The following is a 23,537-nucleotide window of genomic DNA, read 5'->3' as shown; positions in this document are numbered from 1 at the left end:
TAATAAGGCTTGCGCAGGAGCAGTGCCTTTGATTTTGGTGACAATTTTTTCTGCTTCCGCTCAAGCCTTCTTCACATCTATTTAGGCACTCGTCCAATAATTACACTTGAGTTGCTGGTGAGCGATCCTATGAGTCTTTTCATTCCTTGCAGAACATTGGGAAAAATACTACCATCAGATGAGCTTCAATGAAAGCCGACTAAATTATGTTGCAACTAACGTCGTAAATACAATTTTTTGAAAACTTTTGTAGATGAGGATATCACAAAATATGGACAGGTCTCACGGTCTGCAATTGGGCGTTCAAATGAACATGTTATCCAACGACCATAAAATCAAACCAGGAAATGCCTTTGCCGAATGCGGCTTCCCTCCAATGGTCATCTGCACCAAACACTAAAAAAAGAAACTTAATACACTCTGAACTTTAAATATATCAATTTAATTTAAAACCCACAGGCCACTTGATTGAAGTACATGCGTCAGTTTGAAAGCAGTGGTTTTTGGTGCAGTTAAGTTTGCAGACTGAGAAATTTAAACAGGGCTCAGTGCTTGTTACGATATAAATTTCACCACTTCACCGATGACATTTCCTCTGTCGGCGCTTCATTCTTGTAGGCAAAAAAGAGGGCCTGCAAAACAAGCCAACGACCACAGTCGTTGCGGTGAATACGGTATTAAGAGCCACTTGTCCCTATAACTTTCATAACCTTTCTAAGGAGCAACATTGCCTAAACAACGCAAGGGACCCCCATGAGGATAGTTATACTGGCGGTGCTTTTAAAACAATCGTTTTTTTTTAACTCATTCACTTCGAGAGCTTGACAAACTCAGTACAGAATGCTAAATTCGAGCAGTTTTATGCTAACAAATACATGTAGATAGAAGCACAGCGGTGTTCTATCAACAGCTTCATGGCAGAAAACGGCGCTCTTGTAGAGTTTTCCACAAGTTACTCGCCGAAAACAAAATACACAACTTGTGAAAATGCACGCAGCACGCCTTTGTCGAGTACAGCCGTCGCTTTCCCGCAACATTATCAACAGCACGCTGAAAAGTCAGTTTGGCGCATAGAACGATTGTGAAACACTGCCAGGCAAACGTTCCTCCATACACTGACCCCTCCATACACTGACCCTACAAAGGAGTAAATTCAAATATAGTGGACCAGCCTCAGATTGCTTTCCAGACGGACTACAACAAAGGCGGGAGAGAAAAAAAGGCGTCTTTCACTGCGTATCATCTCTTTTCCTTCTCGCAAGCAGTCGCCAAGCTTGAGCTAGAACGGCTTATAAATTAACAGGAACCGGATTCGACATAGCCGCACCAGAGAAAACATGACGAACGGTCTGTTCCACATGATTCAACGCGTTCCGTTTAGGTTCCACTTAACAAGGCAAAAACAAAGTTGTAAAACCTGGTGTTCAGAAAAAAAACACTCACACGAGTGCTGCTCCAGATAAAATACGCGCAAAAAAGATTTTAGCTGGAACTAATATCGAACAAACCATGTCTGGGTTGAACTGTTATCAGGAGTGTAAAAATATGACACGAATTTTACCCTTCTTTTAATTTCAACATCAAGTGGAGTGTCGGGAAATGCAAAAGTCAGTCGTAGAGTTCAGTAACTCTGGGTAACATTGTGGCAAGTTTGTCATGCTTATTCCTGTGCGTTCGTGTTAGCGTCGCGGGTAAACACTAGGTATTTTTAAGGCGATAGCCTTTAATGCCTCATACTCGCGGTGACCGTCCGTCCGTTACATCGCCACCTAGGTCACGTGACCTTGCGATGTCACGTGATCTATAATTTGGGTAATTCAAATCAGTGCAATCAGCCGCTTTCGCCTTCCCACATTAAAAGTTAAGTGCCTCCAACGAGTTTTTTTTTTCCTGAAACTGTTGTAGAATAGCCGGGTGCGGTAAGCAGACATAGGGTGCAGAGGCTTCCACACGGATGCAGATTCGCGGGCGACACAGCGCTTTTCTCGAACGGGCCACATATAGTATTTTTATCTCCTCTGCTCCGCTGCTCCTGGTATTGCATCCAAGCTAGTTCGACTACTGCACGAACCGGTAAAGGATTGCTTTACCAACCGGTAAAGGATTGCTTTACCACTATAAGTGTGTAGTCCAGATTACTTAATGGCTGTAAAAAATTGAAGACAGCACAATATGACGAATACGGACAGCATTTGGAAAACCCACCGGCGAGCTTTTCGGCTGGCCTCAGGGTGCTGACGAGGAACTGCACGGGCGACCGGTGCCCCTTGGGGTTGGCCGAGTACAGGAAGACGCGGAAGGTGGCGCCACCTTCCAAGCCGCCGAAACTGAACATCGGCGCAGAGGTGGACGAGGCGTTCGCCACCAGCCTGTCTGTGTCCGCCTCGCGCAGCTCCGCGAAGAACGTAAGCGGTGCCATGCCGCCGTCCCAGAAACCCTCGGAGCATTCGAAAGACACCGAGTCCTCGGTGCCGTTCACCTGGCTGCAGTTGTTCACCGGCTCCGGAGGACCTGCGGTCGATCGTTGCAGCTAATATGCAACAACCTGGAGCCGTTTATAAAGTAATAAAGTTGAAGTTGTCGTTACGGCAAAACACCGCTGATGTCCATGACAAAATTTCCTGATTGGCTGGAAGAGATCACGTGACGTTGTGACGTCATCACTACAAGCCCACTTATGATGGTACAGGAAGTTTTTCAACGGCGCTCGGTTCGATCGAAATACGAACACAATACGCACCATGGGCCGCAATGGTCCGCACCATGGTCCGCATCAATAGCCATCGCCTCATATCCCCCATAGCCACGCCGTTCGGCTTCTTCGGCTCTGTGGCTGTTGATTTTGATATCTGCGGCTAGCGTTTTCCTACTGCTTGTTCAGCAAATAGATCGGGTACTCGCTAAATGAGTGCTTCAAGATGACATCACGCCATTCACTATATAGTGCGTGAGCATGAAATTTCCCCAGTAATGCGCCGATGACGATGACTGCACAACTGTAATAATGTTTATATCACTGTGCGAAAACAGCTAGTGCTCCTTTTCATGACAAAAAACAAAGCATTTGCCTGTTTACGCGGTACGACAAATCTGTAGGAGGCGCTGATACCACCGCCCGCCTGCTAAACACTTGATATCAGGATTGGTGATATCGCATAGGGCAAGCGTTTCTTGCTAATTGTCAATGCTTTCATTTATGTGACATTTTTTTTACTTTAAATCACTTTATCAAGCAGTATATTCTGCGGCTGTTTTCATTAATTGAAACAGCCTAATTTTTTGCCCACAAGTGACGACTACACAGGGCTGTTTGCCGCTTACGGCAATCCTCGGCAGACTTGGCCACACTGATGCGTCCCGCACGGCAAATGTGCGTCCTGCGATGCAAGTAGTTGTATATTTCAGAGCACGTTTGCTAAAGCTACACTTGATGGCTACTCGCATTTGCTAAAACTTGTGAATCTGCTCTCCACAATACCAATAATTAATAATAATTGGTTTTTGGTGAAAGGAAATGGCGCAGTATCTGTCTCATATATCATTGGACACCTGAACCGCGCCGTAAGGGAAGGGGTAAAGGAGGGAGTGAAAGAAGAAAGGAGGAGAGAGGTGCCGTAGTGGAGGGCTCCGGAATAATTTTGACCACATGGGGATCTTTAACGTGCACTGACATCGCACAGCACACGGGCGCCTTAGCGTTTTGCCTCCATAAAAACGCAGCCGCCGCGGTCGGGTTCGAACCCGGAAACTCCGGATCAGTAGCCGAGCGCCTGAAATCGAAAACATGAACCCTGCGGACGGAAAAAACATAGGACAGGCTACTGTCACGTGACTTCCTCACACTCCACATTTAAGAGCGTTAGTCCTACTGGTCGCGTTTTGAGCCTCTGAGTTATGCAGATTCTACTAATGAAATCGAAAGTGGCGGCCTTCATAGCAACTACATTGTATTAGAGCGTTTAGCTCTACTCCTCGCGTTTCGGGTCTTAGCGTAATAATAAAAATCGTAACTGAGTAACTGCCATGGTAACCGAGGTGGTTACATAATGAAATAAAATAACAGATATTAGAGAACGGAACACAAATAAGGGACTGCAGTTCTTCAAGAGAACAAATAAGTGCAATAATGCGACTTCCTTCGCCAAGTACAAACTATAAAAACACAGCACGCGGGAGTCCGCCAGAGCCACTAGTGTTCAAATGTCTGCAAGAAACGCGGGGGAAGCCCGCACGCCACACACTCGCGCTCCGCGCACAGTCACATCCCTAGCATTGCAGCAGCTGCACGGAAACACGGCCACTGCTGACCCTGGTGAAGTGGGTGCTCCACCTCCGTAGAAACTCTTCTTCTAGGGAAACAAGGCAGCGTGATTCCCGAGCACCCCAACTCGAAACTAAACTATGTTACTGTACTGTACTGCTGCCGCCAGAAAAATAGAAAGGAAATTGCACGGGCCTGCCGACTGGCTCAAGCCGATCCACACTCGCTGCCGCGTGCCGATAGTAGGAAAGTTAAAAGATAGGAGAGGAGAGGAAAGATAGAAAGGAAAGGAAAGGCGCCGCGCGCTAATAGACCCATAGGCCCCGGATCGATCCCGGAGGCAGTGCAATACCGGACCGACCCGTGCCAGAGGGCGTCTAGTACTCCGCCATATTCCAAAAATAAGTTTAGTATGTTAGGCGCAAGGACCAGCAGCAGATATTACATCAGGTATCAGGTAATCCTAGAACAGGCTATGTTGATACGGTATATACATATCCCAGTCTGGAAGGCGTCAAATTGAGGCCACATAGTCCCGACATTCGTGTAAAATTTCTGGGGCAACAATTTTCCGCAGAATGTTTGGCATGGCGTCATGCGGTTCAGCGTTTCGAGGAACACAAGCTTAATAGCTAAGTTAGACCCTAGCCCGAGGCAGGGATTCGAGATGGCAACCTATGCACCCCTAATCCTACGTGCGAATCGTCACATGAACTTTGCAGCTCAACCGTTTGTCGCTGAGTGTTCGGGGTGGTGGCGTACAACGGCGCTTTTCGTGCAGCATAAACTTAATAGTTGTGGTAGAGTCTAGCTCATGGCAGCGATTAGAACCAGCGACCTATGTTAGGTGTGCCAACGCTCGATCTTCGATCGCTGTTTCGGCATCGACTCTTTGTTTTTTTTTTGCGAGGCAGCAGCTTGGACGGCTCTCGAGTGCCCTAGTTGCAGTGGAAGTGCTCCTGGTCTACCAGTACACGAAAATGCTCTCACTCACTTTCACCCACTGGGAGGCGCCCACTCTCGGGAGAACACATTTAGCAGTGTTGAAGACTGCTCCTGTTCGCCCACTGGAATGCGCCATAAGATGTAAGTAAACATCGTTCAAGGTGGCCACGCGGTTCTAGGCCAGTACACACGCTGAGGGACCATTTTGCGCCTTTAGTACACACGCTCTTTTTAGTTTTCTTTGTTTTGGTTGTTTCCTGTGGAAGCTCTCTAGAAATTATGCTTATAGAATAAGGAAAACTGAATCCTTTCTTTTTAGTGTTCAAGTTTTTGGTCGCCACAACATGCAGTACGAATGCAGTGAGCACTTCTCATCTTAATTGCACAATCAACTTGAAAATTCGTGTAATGAGTAGCAGTGCCCACGTGTCTATGAGTTCTTTAAAGTGGTCGTAAATGTTCGAAGACATTTTAAAGTTACAATAATTTTGACAGCGATATCGACCTTCCGATTTGTCGCAAAGAGAATGCGTTCATATGTTTGACGCCGAAGCAGGATTTGTTATTAGCGGCATTCTAAGAGCGTTCAAACACTGAAGACTGCTGCCCAGATTTCAGAATTAATAACATCCAATGCGTGACACGTGCACGAGCGCTGCCCGAAAGGCACAGCTCCGGGCATTTCTAGCGCGCTGCGTCCTACTTTTGCTAGCACTCGCTACCAGGCTGAGAATAACCTGGGACCGTATTCTATAAGCTGTCCATTTTTCGTTGTCGAGTTGCCATTGGCTGTGATATCCAGCCAATATTGAAGTCCGGTCGCCAACCGCCCAATGGCCTGGTCGCTTGCCACATACGCTTGATGGCCGCTGGTATATCTCAGTCACTTATCTGTATAACTTATCTGCATCAGTTACTTATCAGTCACTTAACGGGTATATCAGTTAATTGTGATCTGCATTACGTGCATTGCTAATCTCGAATTTCTGTTGACAGTTTCAGCTAGTCCATCAATAAATCGCATTTCATTGCTCGTATATTATAACTGACGGGAAAAAGCAATGAATCTGGGAAACCTTGAGCTGCGTCTCAAGATATAACATTTTCCGAAACTTCCAAGGCAAGTGTAGAATGTCCTCGCTCATGAAATATCAGAGCATGAAAAAAATTAGACAGATTTTGCGGTTTATTATCTCAGCAACTGAAATAAACGCTACTGCCATCACCCCAACAACCATGAAAGAGCCACCGAAACAAAGCGTTGTTTCCTCTGTATCGGTAAACGTTCACCGATAACTACTTTTTTTATGCCATCGTGAATTGCTCCGGGGGCTATACATTTGAATACATACATTATTTTGCAGTCATTGTTGCTTGTTTAACCTCCGCCCTTTTAACGCATTCCTTGAATATGAAAAAAAGATGCCTTCCACGCAGACAGGCCTATATTAACGCTATCTTTGCCGATTGGGCATTTTGGCTTTGCTTCAAAACAGAAATTACATGCTGCTTCTGTAATTATTTAGCTTGTTTCCCTGTGTGTAAGGCTATATTCATACTGCAATCGGGACGTTAATGCAAGAAGCTTTTTATTGTTCAATTAACTATTGCAATGTGATCCGCAGTTACCCAAGGTTGTTAATTATAATACTATTTGCATAGTTTACGGTAGCACGAGCAACGCACCAGGCAACGCGGTGACGCGGTGAAGCGGCGGTTTGCTTCTCATCAATTTTCAGAGACTTGGGGAAGCATGCCTAATGGGTGGGAGTGTACGGTCTTCTCGCGAAAGAAAAACGTTCTGCTAATGATTTTGAGCACAGGCACATCTATTATGCCAAGGTGGCTGTTTCTGAACGTTCGCGCTTTCAAATACACATAACACGCATACAGTTTTCATATGACGGCAGAAAAATACGAGCTATGTCTGCCATGTCAAAATCCTGGTGCAGCTGAGACCAAAAGTCGGCCCTGGATTCCAGTAAATTTGACATTAGCGCGTACAAGGCGTTTAGTACAGAAAACCCGGTAACTGTAAAGGAGATACTGTTGAGAAGAGGGAGTGTTCAATGGGCTGCACCAGCACGCTAAAATCTAGAGAAATGACCCACAGTCAAAAAGTGAGTCACATTTAATATTGGAAGTGCTTCCTATCTCTTTTCTTTCTTTAAAACCTGAAGGAAAATAGTCCAACCCCACATTTTCCACGCTCCGACGACTGAAACTCTCTAGTTCAAAATCAGCTCAAAAGCCCATCTGGATAAGCGCATTAAAGACTAGCCCTCGAAACATATAGTTGCCAGGTGTGGTGGCAAAACGACAGTAACTCAGCAGGGAAGTATCAATGAGCCTTCCCAGAGATAAATGATAACTGTAACTTCGCGGCAGATACTCAGACAACTATCTCTCAAGAACTGGAGTCCCATCAGGTGAAAGTGTGTACAAGGTTATCAACTGCACTCTGCGCATATAAAGATGGCGGCCTTCGTGGCTGCCTCGGATATGTGGTTCAAACTCCATTCTTCACGAAGTTATGAGAGAATGATCGTGACTAGTAGGCCAAAGTAACGTTCGCATTCGAGAACAACAGCTCGCTAAAAGGTTCCCCCTAGGGCGAATAAAAATGAGTTTCACTTTTCTAGAGCTGTTTATTGGCAGTGCTGAATTATTATATATAGCGGTTATCAAAAATATAGAGCCAAAGCGCTTGCTTCCTAGCCATTAGTGGCGCTCCAATGGTACGCATACGGAAATCCTCACGGTCCTATAGTTGTAGAGACGGGAGTTCCTTTCACTTTTATGAGATTTAGAACGCTGGTTGATGCTAAATGAGCCACAAAACAATTCTGTACAAGGTCACGTGACTTGAGTGCTCTTGGGAGCGGTCTCCCCTACAAAAAATAGAACGGAGAAAAAAAAAGAGAACTGGGAACTGGGAAAAGGAGAGAGACGCCCACCGCGGTGCCTAAGTGGCTAGGGCGCTCGGCTACTGATCCGGAGTACCCAGGTTCGAACCCGGCCGCGGCGGCCACGTTTCGATGGAGGCGAGATGCGAAAGGCACCCGTGTGTTTTAGGATGTCAGTGCACGTTAAAGATCCCAAGGTGGTCGAAATTATTCCGGAGCCCGCCACTACGGCACCTCTTTATTCCTTTCTTCTTTCACCCCTATCTCAATCTTTCTCCCTTCCATTGCGGCGTGGTTACGGTGTCCACCGATATTTGTGAGACAATTACTGCGCCATTTCTTTTCTTCAAAAACAAAAAAAACAACCAAGGGGAGAGCAAGGTGCGGCGCAACTGTCACTTCACAAGAGGAGGGGGAAAATAAAAATTTGTTAACTCATAAGTAATATTTTTTGTGGCACCCAGCTAGAAGCGCTGACAAGTCTTCATTTGAAGTAGATTTGTTCTCTTTCTGAGGCGCTGACTATATGTCGGTGTTTTGCGGTCAGCAATTTCGGCATCCCCGGTATAAATAATGAGCCAAAGTTTATTCGCAATAGAATGTATTAGAGCGCACGTACAGCTTTCATTCAAAGAAGCTTCAAAGCTGAAGACGACAAAGGCAGCAGTCAAGTTACGAAAATAAGCGAAACTGTGCGAAAGTTCTTGCAGTGATAAACAGCACGCGGACAAATAAAGGTGCTGCGTGGGATGGCCACTTCCACATGTAAAAATAAAGGAAAGCGGTAGGAATTAACAGAAGATAAGGCATGGTTTAGCAAAATGGTAACTGCCTCGAAATCTATGTGCATCCGTCGTCTTCCACCGTATGGATTTCAACATACCATTTTTCACGCAGCTGATTAGGAAGTGGGAAAATGTACTTCTCTGGTGGAATGCATCTTTTACAACGTTTAGTCCTTGGGGGCAGCGGCGCAGCATGAAGGGTTGCCCCATAAGGAAACAATGAGGCACATCGACGAACACGCATTTCTACGCTAATAGGATTATGTCGCTAGATACCTTTAAGAATGAACTGATGAAAAAAGCAGTACCGCGTTATGCCAGCGTTAACAGTAGAATGAATGGCTCGCGAAAGCTCTAGCTTTTGGGCGTTCAAGCTCTGATGTCCGCGGCCTTGCGAGAACTTGAATACATTTTAGCGTAATATTGTTGAAATATTGTGGAAGTGAACAGGCGTGTACAATGTAATTTGCCACTCTCGTAATTAATGTGCAAAGATAAATAAAGTTAAAATAACACTAATACATTCTCGCCATAAGCGCAGCTGTCTACGAGGCTGCGCAGAAACCCCTACCTCTAATCCGTTCATTTCGCCTTGACTCCGTTCCTACAGTCTTTTCCTGTGTTTCATAAAAAAAAATCACTTTCTCTGCCTCCTGTCTTGCCTTGTATTACAATAAACGACTTAACAAGTGGTTGTGTAAATTTCTTTAATTAATGATGAAAAAATACGTCCTAAGTCACCTCTAAATGCCTTTTCAATCTTTGTACAAAAAATGGATGTCTATGAAACACTGTTAATGGCGCTTTTGGTTTCCAAAGAAAATGAAATACGGCGAATAATGTTTACGCGCACTTCTAATCTTTTCTGGGCAAATTGTTCTTCACTGAAAGCCGAATTTTATGGTAAGTAGTATAAGAGGCGTGAAACTATTTAATTTTATCGAATACAGACCCAGAGTGTGTCATATGACTACGGAAAGAGACACAGTTGTCAGGTACTTATTGGGGTGGGTTTGTGCACAAAAATATTAAGGCCCATGTTATGAATCCCAAGTAATATATGCAAGATTTCGTGACAAGAGTGAATGCGGTATTAATATTATTTTTAATATCTATAAGCAGCCTGGATGACTAAAGAATACCATTGTCGTCGCTCTCATGTTTCTATTACATCGCCTCTCGTGCCCGTGAAGATGCCGCACTGCAAGCTTATATTCTTCGGGTGCAAGCGTACAATCTTCGGGGAAAAAAAAACACAAATTCACAAACACTCCAGAATACAAAAAAAGAAGAAACAGTGATGCTTCAGGCAAATCTTAACATTTGTTACTGTCCAAGATTTAACCAGATGTCGCTGAACGAGCTGTGAAAGTTAAAATTAGCTCCGCTCAAGTAAATTTACCCTGCTCCTTTCTACAAGGCTCTTTTCCTTTCAGCGTAGTGTTCTCAGATGTTGCAATGTTGCAATAACGTGGGGCCTTTTGGGCACTGAGGGATGAAGCAGTGCGCGCTGCACACCCTAAATATGCTATCTGCATGCTTCCTGCGTCCAAATCCGATGAGCAGAGAACACTCCTGAGCGGCCTGGTTTAAAGGACTCTGCGTTCATAAAGGAGAAAAGCAGCGTATTACAAGCAATTATCGTCCCGCTTACAAGAGCTGGGGGAGATGGACGCAGCAAACAGGGACTGTTATCGCAGGGGAGAAAAGGACAAAGAGAAGGAGAGGTGGTAGAGGAAAGAGTGGACAGGGTATAGCGTTCTATTTGGCTAAGGTGGTAGCCGCCACAAGACTTGGAACTCATTAGGATGCGGCGAGAGCCCAGGAACACCTACTCACCGGCAGGAACGATGGTGAAATTGCAAGGTCTCTGCTGCTTGCCGATCTCGTTAGCGCCCCAGCAGAGCAGGAAACCGAAGTCGTCTGCGTTGAGAGGCGAGTAGATGGCCATACTTCGCGTCAGTGCGTGGCTGTAGCTGGCCAAGTCAATCCGCTTGCCGCTCGACGAGCTGTTGAAGCGCCAGTAGAAGGTGACGTCCGCCGGGTCTGCCTCCAGCTCGCAGCGTACAGACACGGACTCGTGGCGAGCAACCCCATAAGTGAGCTTCTGGTCCGGCTTGCACACGGGCTTATCTGCGAAGGCGGGCAAGCCGGATGTGGCGTCAGTGGAGCGATGCGTTCAGCAGCGTTTGAGTCGTGCAGGTAGTGTGCCCGTGCGTAGAAAGGCTAAGGCAGTCGGCAAGCCTGTCAGTCGGTCGAAAATAGTTATGCGCTGATTGAAGAGCTGACCTTGGAGGCGTACACTTGCCAGAACCGTTAAGCTGCTGTTAAGCTCGTCGAATTATAAAGTTTCGTTTAAGGAATCTCCCGGGGACATCCTTCGCACGCGTTGCCTGCCCTTTCTTTTTCCTGTCACGTTTCGCCTGCGAGACGAATAGACCACGCGGGAAAAGCATTAAAGATTTGGCATATCACTCTGCAATGCAGTGCACCCTTTTTAAACTTTTTGAACTTTTTTAAACGACCGCACTGGGTTTCAAGTGATGTATCGTAGCGGACCACATACCTAGAATGAGCAGGGAATTGAGAGAAAGATAGGGGGCTTTTACTGACGGGAAAAGAAAGTAGGAGCCTTGTGAGGACTCTACGACATTGACTGAAAAAGTATTTACTTTGGCCGATCAAAATAATATATTGTACAATAATTAAATCTTGCTATTTTCAAGAAAAACGCGAGCGGGGACAAAAATAAGTGTCAACATTTTTATCGGTGTAGGCTTTAGCGATGGAGAGCATATTGTCAGGACAGAAAGCGGCCATCAGCATCGGCTACGCGAAATCTCATGAAATGCTACAAAAATGGGATCTTATCTGATGATGGTTGTGGATGAATGTTGATGGTTCACGAAAATGAGCCATCAATGAAGGGCTGCGTGGTCGTCGCTTATGCTGTTGTAACAACGCATTCGTGTTGAAGACTGCGCGCGCACAACGTATGCGTCGCACAGGTCGCAAAGTTCACACCATGGCTTTGGTGCTAGGTACAACATGTTAGCTGAGTCAATTTTAAGTGAGATTGCTGTACTTAACAGCGAAGAACCATAAGGACAAAACCTCGTTTGCCGTGCCCCGAAATCGGCCTTCGAAAGTGACTCACACTTAATGCGCAGCCTGAACACGTTGCTGGTGCCATGGCCCTCCCTATTCATAGCGGTGCACTTGTAACGGCCGGTGCGCAGACGGTGCACTTTCTGCAGCACCAGCGACTGGCTGCTCACAATGACGCCGGCACTGGTGTTGGTGGTGACCTCGGTGCCTTCGAAGAGCCACGTCACCTCGCTGGCTGGCGGGTTGGAGTCCACCTCGCAGTCGAGGTACACGTCGCGGCCCTCTCGAATGTCATCCTCCCGGAGGTTCTGGCCCAGTCGCAGAGACACCACGGGTTTGTCTAGACACCAGAAAGTTGCCCGAGGAGAGAGGTTTAGGAACGATAGGGATAACACGTTACCTAAAGTCTGGCTTCCTGGTCACTCAGCGCAAGTATGGAGTCCATTAATGAATTCGTCAGAAGCTTGACCACTTGCTCTCACTCACTCACTCATTAAAAAATAAATAAATTAAGTTTGTTCTTAATTAATAATTACATTTATTCAACCATTAGTAGGCTTATATAAAATAATCGAGTCCTATGCAAGCTAACCCCTTTATGCGCCAAATATATTTATGTAAGACGAATTCTTTCAAAATTTAAGATTTCTGTAAGGAACATGCATACGACATAAAAGAAAATTAACCTTCCCTTATGACTATATATGTAATTTTTTTGGGTCGTGATATCTCCACATCATGTATCTATGCTATTTATTGTCCGGATGTCAGATATATATACCTCTTTTGGTTCAATTCTGAATGAATACGTCATTTATGTAAAAATTTTGCTCAATTTAGGGCTTTTCAAGTCGCTCTTGAGTGCAAAACAAGTCATTGGAAAGATATACGTGCCGAACTGACACCGGCGTTCATGATCAGCGCATATGCGTCCACCGTAAAAATGATATGCGTTTATTGCGCATGCCTTTCTTAAAAATTTTTACATGAGCTATTCCGGAGGACTCAAAATAGAAACCGCTGCCATTCATAGCGCATTATATCCCAGCAGTGACCAAATGTGACTAAGAAGTTGCGTACTCATTTTTGCACTCCGTGACTGAAGGGGACAACATACAAGGTTGTAAGTCACAGTCATACTTGCAGGGTTCACGTGCATCGCTCAAAAATGTAGGCTCTGCAATGCCAATGACTGCAAGTTGCCTTACAACATTAAAAGCAGGGAAAGCGCTCAGAAGAGCAACGTAGTTGAAGCGCTGAATATCTGCTTAAATGTATGTGCAGCACACTGAAGCATGGCATGGTTCTCTTCTGGGTGTGGGTGCATTGTGGAAGATAGCATATGAAGGCACTTCGCTAACATAACTTCCGTAGAAAATATGTGCATTTTGCAATTGTATGAATTGTAGCGAATATATGCGGTGCAAAAGAAGACTGGAGTGAGACATAGTTCACTCAAGTTTCGGCCTCAGGAAAAGTGGGACCCGGAAAGAGTATAACCTGCTAATTTACCGAGCTAATGCAGTGCACGACTTCCCAATAATAGATATCTCTTGTTGCTTTCGGGGGCGCATCATGAAGAAACGTGAGCAGGAACTTAAGGACGGAGCCTTCCACTGCCTTCTTTACAATCAGAGTGAAAAAAGAGCTGGAGTTTCTCACATTAATGGGCCCCACTGCTTTGGCGAGGAAATGATAAGAGAGCACACTAAACAAGAAGTAGATAAAGGCAGGGAGGTTGCGAAGCAGTCGGAGAATCAAACTGGACGAGCCAAGAGAATAGATTATAACGTGTGTGCAGCTCTTAGCAGAGCATGTAAACACTCACTGTTAGGCCTCAAAGTCCCTGCGTACATAGGGAAACACCGCGCTCTCTCGGCTAAGGCTTTAATTTATGCTACAGGGGAATAACGTTAATACGCACCTTAATTTAACCTAAGCAAGTTTGAGTTTCTGCATTTCCAGTGCTTCAAAATACAGATGCCTTTTTACTTATTCCACAACTTTCTGTCTTTACCCTGCCTTCATTGTTCAAGCTACTACATGTTTGTTTCCCACAGTGCTGCACCGAGCACAAGGAAAACCTCATTTACTCCTTGAATATGATTCACACTTTAGTAAATTAGAGAACCTGAACTTGGAGTGGGGATCTCTGGTGCATCAGCCTCACCGGCTCGCCGGAAATACCCAGCGGAGGCACGCGGGCTCTATTCTGTCAGCGGCCTTACGAACGCAAGAGGAGAGGGTCTTCACGAACGCAACGCAGTGGTCATGCTGGCTTCAAAAGGCTACGTACGAAGCTAGAACACTGGTAGCGTAATAACTGTGCCTGCTTTCGCTCACATGCACAAACCTCTTAACGGAGGCAGGTGTACAACGTGGAGACGTGCATTTCGGCGTAGAACATAACCACACCATGAACGAACCACACCATTCGCAAGATGGCATGCAACATAAATGTAATAAGAAGCTCCTGCTTAAATACATAAGTTCATAAGAAGACACATTTAAGAGAGGACTCGTTCAGGACCAACGTCTTATTCAGCAGAAAAGGAATCAACGAAGTTTTGAGAAACGAAGGTTCTAGATCACTCCTGATTTGACTTCGTTATAGCGCTCTAGAGAAGGGCTTTCTTTAACCAGATATCCGTTGACTACTGAATTCCTGGCGACGGTAGGCTGCGTCGAAGGTTGGGCGAGTTGGTATACGTTCGTGATTAAAAAATAGCGCAAAAGGAGCACAAAGGTCCGAAAGAACGATACAGACAAGCGCTACTGCGTCTGTAGCGCTGCGTCTGTAAGCTGTAGTGCTCGGAGTTCAAGAACTCTTTAGAACAGGGAGATTCTTGTTCATGCGCGTAGGATGTGTTTACAGTGGCCCGCTTTTCCAGCATGCTCGTGGAAATGCACGGAAAATATAGTTCGTGTTTTGTTTTTCGCTTACAACACCGACGTCGAAGCCGTATTTTCTGGTTAACGGGCTTATAACGCTGTCGCGTTAAAAGTAACTATTAAAAATAAAGTATGTAGTACCATAAGCTATACTACTATAAACCGACAAACCGATGCCCGGTCCGAGGCCATCCATTCGCCCGCAGCGAGAACTCACAGAAGACGTCCAGCTTCCAGCCTTCCTCGATGGCGCTGCCCTGGATGAACTGGTTCTCAGCCCGGCACGAAAGCACGGCGCCGTTGTCTTCCCGTCGCGGCGTGAATAGGAGCACGCTGGAGCTGGTCCCCTCGTGGCCTCCCTGGTGCTCCTTGGCCGACAGCAGCTGCTCACCCCCCTTCCACCAGGTGAGCAGCGCCGGGGGACGCGAGCCGCTTGATGAGCACACCAGCTCCACTGGGTGACCGACAGACAGCGGGTGCTGAGGAGGCTGGATGGCCACGTCCAGAGGAATCACTGTGTGTATGAGGGAAGAAAGTTTTAAAAGGCATTCGCTTATTAGCAAGATAGTTTCAGCATTTTCTATTAAAGGCATCATGTTGTGTGAGTAGGGTGCAGGTAATAAACATGTAAATGTGTCCTGGGCCCACATTCTAGAAGTCACCAATGAGTGCACATCTCTTCATTATTCTGGGTTTAAACCTAGGCGTCCTGTGGCTGAAAAAAAAAACCATTTTGGCGACACCTAAGTTCCGCCTTAAGAGTATGACGCGATAGCGTTAATGGAGGCCTTCAGCGAACTGCGGTCCCCTATGCATATCACTTCGCAGACATGGTCACTACTCCTTATGTTATTTTATTTTCATAAATATTTTATGTACTTTTATTTCACTTGTATTGCACAAGACACGAGGGCTGCCTTTAAACAAGTGCAACGAACGTCCCTCAGAGGCCAAGGGTTAGTTCACCCGGCTCATACCAGCTCGCAATTGCGCAATTTATTTTCGTTTTTCAGATGCCCTACCTAATGCTGGTGGAATGATGTTAGGGCCTTGTAGACCCATGAGGAACTGTGTAGTGTCTTCATCACTGTTTTACTGTGCGATCCTTGCTAGGTGTTTGAATTTTCCGCGCGAGGTAATGTGGTTGTGTCGTCTCGACCCTCTCCACCAATCACGATTATCTGCATGGCCGGGTTCTGAGCTGAACGGGACCCTCAACGCTGTCGCGTTAAGATCACAGGGTGGCTTCTCAGTTAGCAACGCGAATGGTCCAGCGATGGCTGACCTGTGATCGTGAAGAACTCGAGACATACGGGTGGTATTCTTTGTTCAGACTTCTTAATACGCCTACGCACGTTGCTTTTGTCAGCGGTGTCACCTCCATGAACGTTCAGTAGCCTTCTGTTAACGTTGGACAGGCATTCATCGTTCCTTCGTCAACCCTTCTGACAGGCCGTTGCTGCTCCCTTGGTATTGATTTGCTTCATCCAGCGAAAAAGATCCACAACTTACCCGCAAAAAATACACGTTACCTGAAAAAAGCCCATTGATCTTTACAGTAAAATAGATAGTCTCCAAACACGTCAAATTTGTACGATAGATATTAAATAATAAAAACGTTCTGCCAACTTTTGCATTACTTTAGGTACAACCCTTGTATTAAAGTTGGTTTATAAGAGTGCATGCTCTAAACACTAGGGCACCATAACTATGGTATTTTGGTGAGAATCCGCCTTGTGTTTGGTAGTTGCTCAAAGGTTCTGGGCTAATATGTCACAGGTATACTTTCAGCGGTGGGTGCTCGAAGGTGCAGTTTTATCCATGGGTTGGCGGCGGTGTGCTTGAGGACACCATCTTTTACGGCGTCGCGCCATACATAGGTAAGGCGTTGTGAGTTTCGGAAGCAGACGTCGCCACCGTACATTCACTGCAGTGGGACCAGAAAAACAGCCGAGACCCGCTATCTTGGAACAGAGAGTGAGAGCGATAGAGAGGAAAAAGGAAGGCTCAGATGTTAACCAGAAGGGTGTTTTGGTTGGCTACCCAGCACTGGAGAGGAGGAATGAGGGGACTGAAAAGAGAAATGGTAAATGGATGAGGAGCATACACATTTTGTTGCGTATCTAGGACGACGGACAATAGAAAGGGGTGAAGCGATATCGCCGTGTAAGAACCAGTCGCCAGAAGCAACCAGTCCTGGGGGCGCCCTGGGAGGTCCCGGGGAAAAGGTGGCACGAGTAGGGAAAGAACTTGACTTAGTTCGGCCGTACTCCCGCACCAGGCAAAGACCCAAGCAGCACAGGTAATCAGCCCAGTATTGCAACAGGCTGGTTCCATCCTGGTCCATTGTGGGGCCGGCGTTTGCTAATACAATTCCAATATTGGGCCAATTACCAGTGCCGCTTGGGGACATGCCCCGCTCCCGTAAGACGACACCTAGACAATGTCGGAGGTGCCGTGGAAGGAGCACCGGTGCGGCCAGCTAACAGCCAGTGCCAACAGGATGCAGTGCGGCCGAGGCGTGCCCTGGCGAGAAAGCGCAGCATGGTGCTGAACGTGTGTACTCAAATCTCCAGGTCCAGGGCTACGCGTCTGGAACGGCGGGCTGCCAGGTCTGGTCACCCGGGACGGCAACAGTCCAGGTCAGGTCCTCCGGGGACTGTAGGAAGGACCGCCTCAAATTTTGGCACTGCGGGCATGGCCAGAGCACGAAAAGCGCCGCCTGTCATCTACGAATCTTCTTAGCTCTTCCTCTTCACGCGCCGCACGAAGTTCTCCAGCCCCCGCCACATACGGGTGTTGTCGCTATCTTCGTCGCTGGCAACGCTGTCCGACGCATTGTGTCGGCAGTTCCTTACAGGTGTACAGCGCTAGAAGTGAGGCGGCTGCTTCGCTTTTGCTTTTCTGAATGTGGAGAATTGTTTTGGGTGAGATGACGGTACAGAATAGAGAGGTCAGGTGTCTTCCCAAAGCCACCACCAGCAAATTTAGTGCTTCAATCATTCATACACATGTGAACATCAAATGGGGGGAATGACAGTGACTAAACGACATGACCAATTTTCACGAAACGGGACAATCGAACACAAAATTTTTAGGCTGATTATGCTGTGCGGCATGTCAGTATCACACGAGGTTGGCTCTATTTATGTCACCAATGTTGGTATTCTATATTTTCATACGTACCAGAACATTTTAAAAAGAGATGCCGTCCTTGTCAATCACTTTGTGAGGGCTTTTGTTCACAACCTTCAGTATCTCTGACGTCCGAATAAGGGTCTCAATGATGTCAATTCATTCACGGCCATCTAAATGTAGTAGTCATAAGCTCAGGGACCCTCTTCATTGAAGACGAATGTAATAACAAACGGCTAGGCAATGCGCTCATTTTGGTGGCTATATTCAGAAGGCCTGACTATACCGTGCCCGCGGGAAGACGCGCCACGCAGTACGCACCCGCCACTCATCAGACTGTAATAAGCTTTGCTTGCAAGATGCGCTGTTAGTTATTTGTTGTCTGGTTCTAACGAGCAGCCAAATGTTTTGTAGGTGGTGCATGTGATGATTAACAAATTAACGGAAGAATGACAAAAAGTTGGCCGGAAAGCAGTCAGAAAGTGGGAGGGCATTATGTCCTGCAAGACTCACTTGAAAACCGCGAAGCCGCGATGAAATGTGCCCACATAAGCGTAAAATGCCTTCGCAGAGTTGTACAAACACATCATTCCTTCAGTGGGGCTCAGATTGCAAGCAAGAGACGACGAACACGCGGCTTTATCGTAAACGCGAATAGTGTCAATGCGTCCATGAATGCACTTGTACAGAGAGACAAGCACCCCTTAGTGCTGTCTGGTCTTGGAATCGTTCTGGCCCAGCGCGTGCAGCGCAGCACTGTAATCGTGTTTTGGAGCGGGTAAAGAATTCTGACGAGCAATGCCTTTAATCACGAACCGCTTTTTAAGAATATGCTTAGTCCCAGGCTGCTTAGTACCAGTCCGAGGGGTGACATGAATATTACACTGCCAGTACCAATAATAAAAAAAAACGCTTCAAACAGCCTTTGCAAGCACAAACACCGAAAAATAACGATCCTATAGAGAGCATTTCTCTGCGGATGTATATCACTGCGAACACACGCACGTTCCATGCTTTGCGATGTTTTTCAGCAGTGTTTCTCATATTCCACATAATCCAAACTGCTACATCCGCACCGACCATTGAACACAAAGCAAGCACAAACCATCAGCATAATCTAGACTAACCGCCTTCATTCTCCACTCACAATTCCTAACTTTGGATGATGGCAGAGAGTCCACCGTATCATCTGTTAGTGAAAAGGGCACGTGCGGGAAATATAGTATACGCATATATAACGCTGCTGCCACCGCCTTCTATACGGCACTCTCCACTTTTCTTCCCGAGTGCTTGGCTTCATTCAGACATTGTGGACCACCGATGGGCCATAACGGAGAGAGTGCACTTTTTCACGAGTATTTGGTATTGGCCAAAATGATCTTTCCCACTGGCTCCGCTGCAAAAAAAAAATAATAATAAATTGGTTGTTATTTTGCCCTCTTCATGGTGGCGATATTGTCACGTAACAGTTGGTGCTGGTAGCTTGCGTCTAGACGGCAGAGAAACGCCAACACTGAGAAGCTCTGAAAAGATGCGACAGCACACCGTGACGGCCAGAGCGAAACGTCAGTTTCTTCTACGGAAGCGCACGAGCTGCGTGGCGCACGAGCTTCGGGCCGAACAGCCGCCTTGCGGCTATTTTTGTAGACCCGCCGCGGTGGATCAGTGGTTAGGGCGCTCGACTACTGATACGGAGTTCCCGGGTTCGAACCCGACCGCGGCGGCTGCGTTTTTATGGAGGAAAAACGCTAAGGCGCTCGTGTGCTGTGCGATGTCAGTGCACGTTAAGATCCCCAGGTGGTCGAAATTATTCCGGAGCCCTCCACTACGGCACCTTCTTCTTCCCTTCTTCTTTCACTCCCTCCCTTATGCCTTCCCTTACGGCGGGGTTCAGGTGTCCAACGATATATGAGACAGATACTGCGCCATTTTCCTTTCCACAAAAACCAATTATTATTAATATTAGACGCGCCAATGTGTTCTTCTCTTTCGAAAATTAAAACAAATTCTATTTCTTGCTGTTCTGACGCGATAGGAACTTGCCCTGAATATTTTTTTATTTCCCACAACACACCCTCCTTTGGAGAAAGCTTGCTGACGCAGCGAGAATGAAGTGCACTTAGCAACGCCTGAAAAAAAAAAGACATTAAATTCTGATATTAATCACGACCTCACTACATAAAACGACTAAGGGCCACCCAACGATGCCGTAACCATAGAAGTATTTGCTTATAAATATCGCAATACAGCATAAACAGCTTTTTCAAATTAACTAAAATCTCTCTTCCCAGAAGCAACGTGCCCGGGCTCTTCCTGACTGATAGCTGAGCCAAAACAGATGACCTAGGCAGTGGCGGAAGCAAACTTGAGTAGAACAAGTAGTAAGATTTCTATCACACCTGCCGTCGCATATCAGAGGGCACTAGCGTCCGTGATCTGCCGAGGCCGCGCGTATGGAACACGTCTGCGTCAGTAGGCCACGCCCAGAGAACTACGATACGGAACACAATAAAGAAGACCCTGTATCGTCTATGAAACAGCCAGGCTTGCGTTTATAAAGTGGCGTCTTCATTTTTCTCCTGACCCAACCGCCTGTAACCGGCCACTTTGAGCAAAACAGTCAATTGATCAAAGTGTGGCCTTTGCAGTGTATACTCTCATTAACGCAGCAGTCGATAGGTGTTCCTGTTTCTCCCTGTACTTTCTGTCGCCCTAACTCATCTGTTTCTTCTAAGATGAAGGAACCAGCGGAAAAATAAAAACATACCAAGTGAGAGCGTGCACACTACACTGGTGTTAACTGTTCGATTTGCACCTCCTTCAACGCAACTAAAACCAATTTTTGTCATGCGTATATGTCACGCGCAGTTAATGAGATATGAAGAGCACAACTTGGTGCTGAAAATTTATTTTATCTTACTGTAAAACTTGAAGACTTGCATGTTATCCGCACACGCTCAGGAAAATGGTTTTAATTTCCATAAAGTTCAGAGATTTTAAAAGTTCAGAATTTCAGAAAGAAAAATTAGCTGTTAGTTCCGCCGCGGTGTGTGTGTTCCGTCTTTGTGCCCCGTCCTCCTTGTGCACGTTCCTTTACTGCCAGATGTGAACAGACTTCCCTAACAGCCAATTCAAACCTCTTTCTTTTCATTTTTGGGGGCTCTGTGCTGCAAACTTCAAAAGTTTACTCTTTTTGTCTGAAGCGAACGTTTTCGTCAGTGAAAGTCCAATCAAGTGAAAGACGGAGATGGTGAGGGGCAGGATCAAGAAGTTCTTTGTCCGGCTGGTAGCTTACGTGCTTACCGCCGTCCTAATTACTAACAACATCAGCGACGGCTAAAGATGAAACAGGATGTGCAGATAAAAGCTAGCTTAAGGAAAGTAATTAGTTTAAATGTAATTTACTCTCTCTAACTGAACTGAGGGTGCTGGAGACACAGCTGTTCTCTGTTCCACGAACTGCCATTTTCCGTCGGTATAGGAAACGTTAATCACTTTCACCTCCTTCTGTCCATCGCTTAGAAATTTAAGAAAGGAGAATAAATTGAGAGCATTCTAATGAAAGAGCAGTGAGCTGCGCGTACTTGTGTCACTGAGGAAGAACCCAAATCAAAGCAAAATCCCGCTAACACCAGCGTGTCTGGAATTTTAAGGTTGCGTCAATGCAGAGTAAAGACATCGCGACTCAAATCCCACGAAGAAGCAATAAAAAGGTTTAAGCTTGTTTACGACACACGCGTCTCATTAACCCCACGACTGCTTTGCAAGACGATCTTGTGAAAAGGCCTTCTCACATGAGAGATTTTTTTTCACCCGTCTTATTTTCCTCTGCAGAGAACTTCAGTATCTGATACACCATATGATTTCGACATGAAGTTTCAGGTACACGGCTAATGCGCGTGTCATCTCCTGGCGGGCCTTCAGCAGCAACAATAAATGTGGTTATAGTGCTTTTGAAGAACGCCGTAACCTATAAGATTTCGTTCGTGAGGCGATATTACTGAGAAAGCTTTACAACGAGGATCAGAAACACGCTGTCATTGTGAATACTCCCTCTAATCCACATATTATCTGATTAGGTACACAAGAACAATTGGGTGTTACAAACTATGGGCTACTCTCTTCAAAGATCTACATCTTTGGAAGCAGCGCTCCGTGCACCCAGAGCGACCTAATTGGCAGACTGTAGCCGAAAAGCGGTTATATCACAACTACCTTCCACCCTATATAGTCCCTTAGGTCATGATGATGCTCTGTGGCGGCACTGGCTTCATTGCTTCAGCAACCTAAAACTTTCTTGATGGGGTTCGTGGCGCCAAGCGCTCTATGCCAGTAAATTTTAGCAAGAGAGGATGTAAACACACTGGTTACCATATCATGTCTGGTTGCCTCATCGTGTCGTGGTTGCCCCAAGCAGTAGATCTCACCGGCGAGCAACAGTTGAAGCCAACACCTACACACGTTGAGCCAATATACATTCTTCTTTAGGCAGTGACCATATAAAAATTCCAACTAAGGCTAGTTATAAAGTAGTCATTCATGCATGCTAAATTAACGCCAAACACTAAACCTTAACTGCATATCTTAGGCCCAGGGCCCGAGTATGTTACTTATGGACTGGTGCTGTGACACTTTTCAAGGTAAATTGCCATAGCGCACGACCGAAACTACGCAATGTGCATTATATCAATTCTGTCGCTGAAGCTGGGCGAAAGTACGCAGCGCAGAGACAAACAGTAACGTCTGGTGAAGTCATAATGTCTACTATACATACACGGGGCACCCGACCTGCACTCGCGGCATGTAAAGATTATGGGCGCAAAACATGGATCGACACCGAGTTCAGAGCTAAGAATCGCACGGTATGTCCATCGAGCACGTTTAAAACGAGATGGCGTAGAGTAGGTTCGTGAGTCATGTTCCGGAAAACAGGGCTCATTAAAGGGAGCTAACAAATTAACGAGCGCAGCGCACGATCGTCATTACTCTGCATTAACGGAGGCAGCTGGAGCTGCAAACTAATTTCAATCTGAAAGCCCTCGCTGAAAAGACTGATCCTTATGTAAAATTCTCGTCGCCCGGCAAGCAGCATCCCTCTGTGCGCGAGGCCAGGGCTTTCTTTAGTGAAAACAGAACGTAACAAAGGAGAGAAAAAGGAGAGGGATAAAATGCTTCCTCGTGAAATGAATAACTTATATTTATCCCTTCATTTTCATATATGCACCCGGGCGCTCGCTCCCGGGGGAAAATTTTGAAAGCGACGGTAAACCCAGCGTCGGTCCTCATTATACAATTCGCTCCAAGTTGAGGAAAAGTGCAGAGGCAGCGTGGGGCATAGGTTTGGGGATTTGTGGATAGGTGCCCGCAAAAGGCGCCTCATCGGCCGGCAGAATTCGCGGAACAATGAGAACTTGCTCGAACGCTCTCGCGTACTAGGTTGTTAATTGAAACCTGGTGGTTGCACGCAAAGCAGTTGGAATTATGAAGTGCTTCGTGGCGTTTAGC

General features: G+C 46.2%; 1 protein-coding gene across 1 annotated transcript in view; it reads right to left on the bottom strand.

Annotated features, from left to right (window-relative positions):
• The window catches only part of LOC144094816 (protein turtle-like), a 118,655-nt gene that overhangs the window by 10,416 nt on the left and 84,702 nt on the right, over positions 1–23,537 (bottom strand). The window contains exons 5-8 of the mRNA XM_077628705.1: positions 15,115–15,411; positions 12,055–12,345; positions 10,737–11,030; positions 2,206–2,511 (exon numbers count right to left, since the gene is read on the bottom strand). Of these exons, the coding sequence (XP_077484831.1) occupies positions 2,206–2,511; positions 10,737–11,030; positions 12,055–12,345; positions 15,115–15,411 (1,188 nt within the window). The remainder of the gene's footprint in view (positions 1–2,205; positions 2,512–10,736; positions 11,031–12,054; positions 12,346–15,114; positions 15,412–23,537) is intronic.

Source organism: Amblyomma americanum, chromosome 6, assembly GCF_052857255.1.
Source record: "Amblyomma americanum isolate KBUSLIRL-KWMA chromosome 6, ASM5285725v1, whole genome shotgun sequence".
Classification (NCBI taxonomy): domain Eukaryota; kingdom Metazoa; phylum Arthropoda; class Arachnida; order Ixodida; family Ixodidae; genus Amblyomma; species Amblyomma americanum.
The sequence above is the reverse complement of the archived record's forward strand: the minus strand, read 5'-3'. Positions and strand labels throughout refer to the sequence as shown.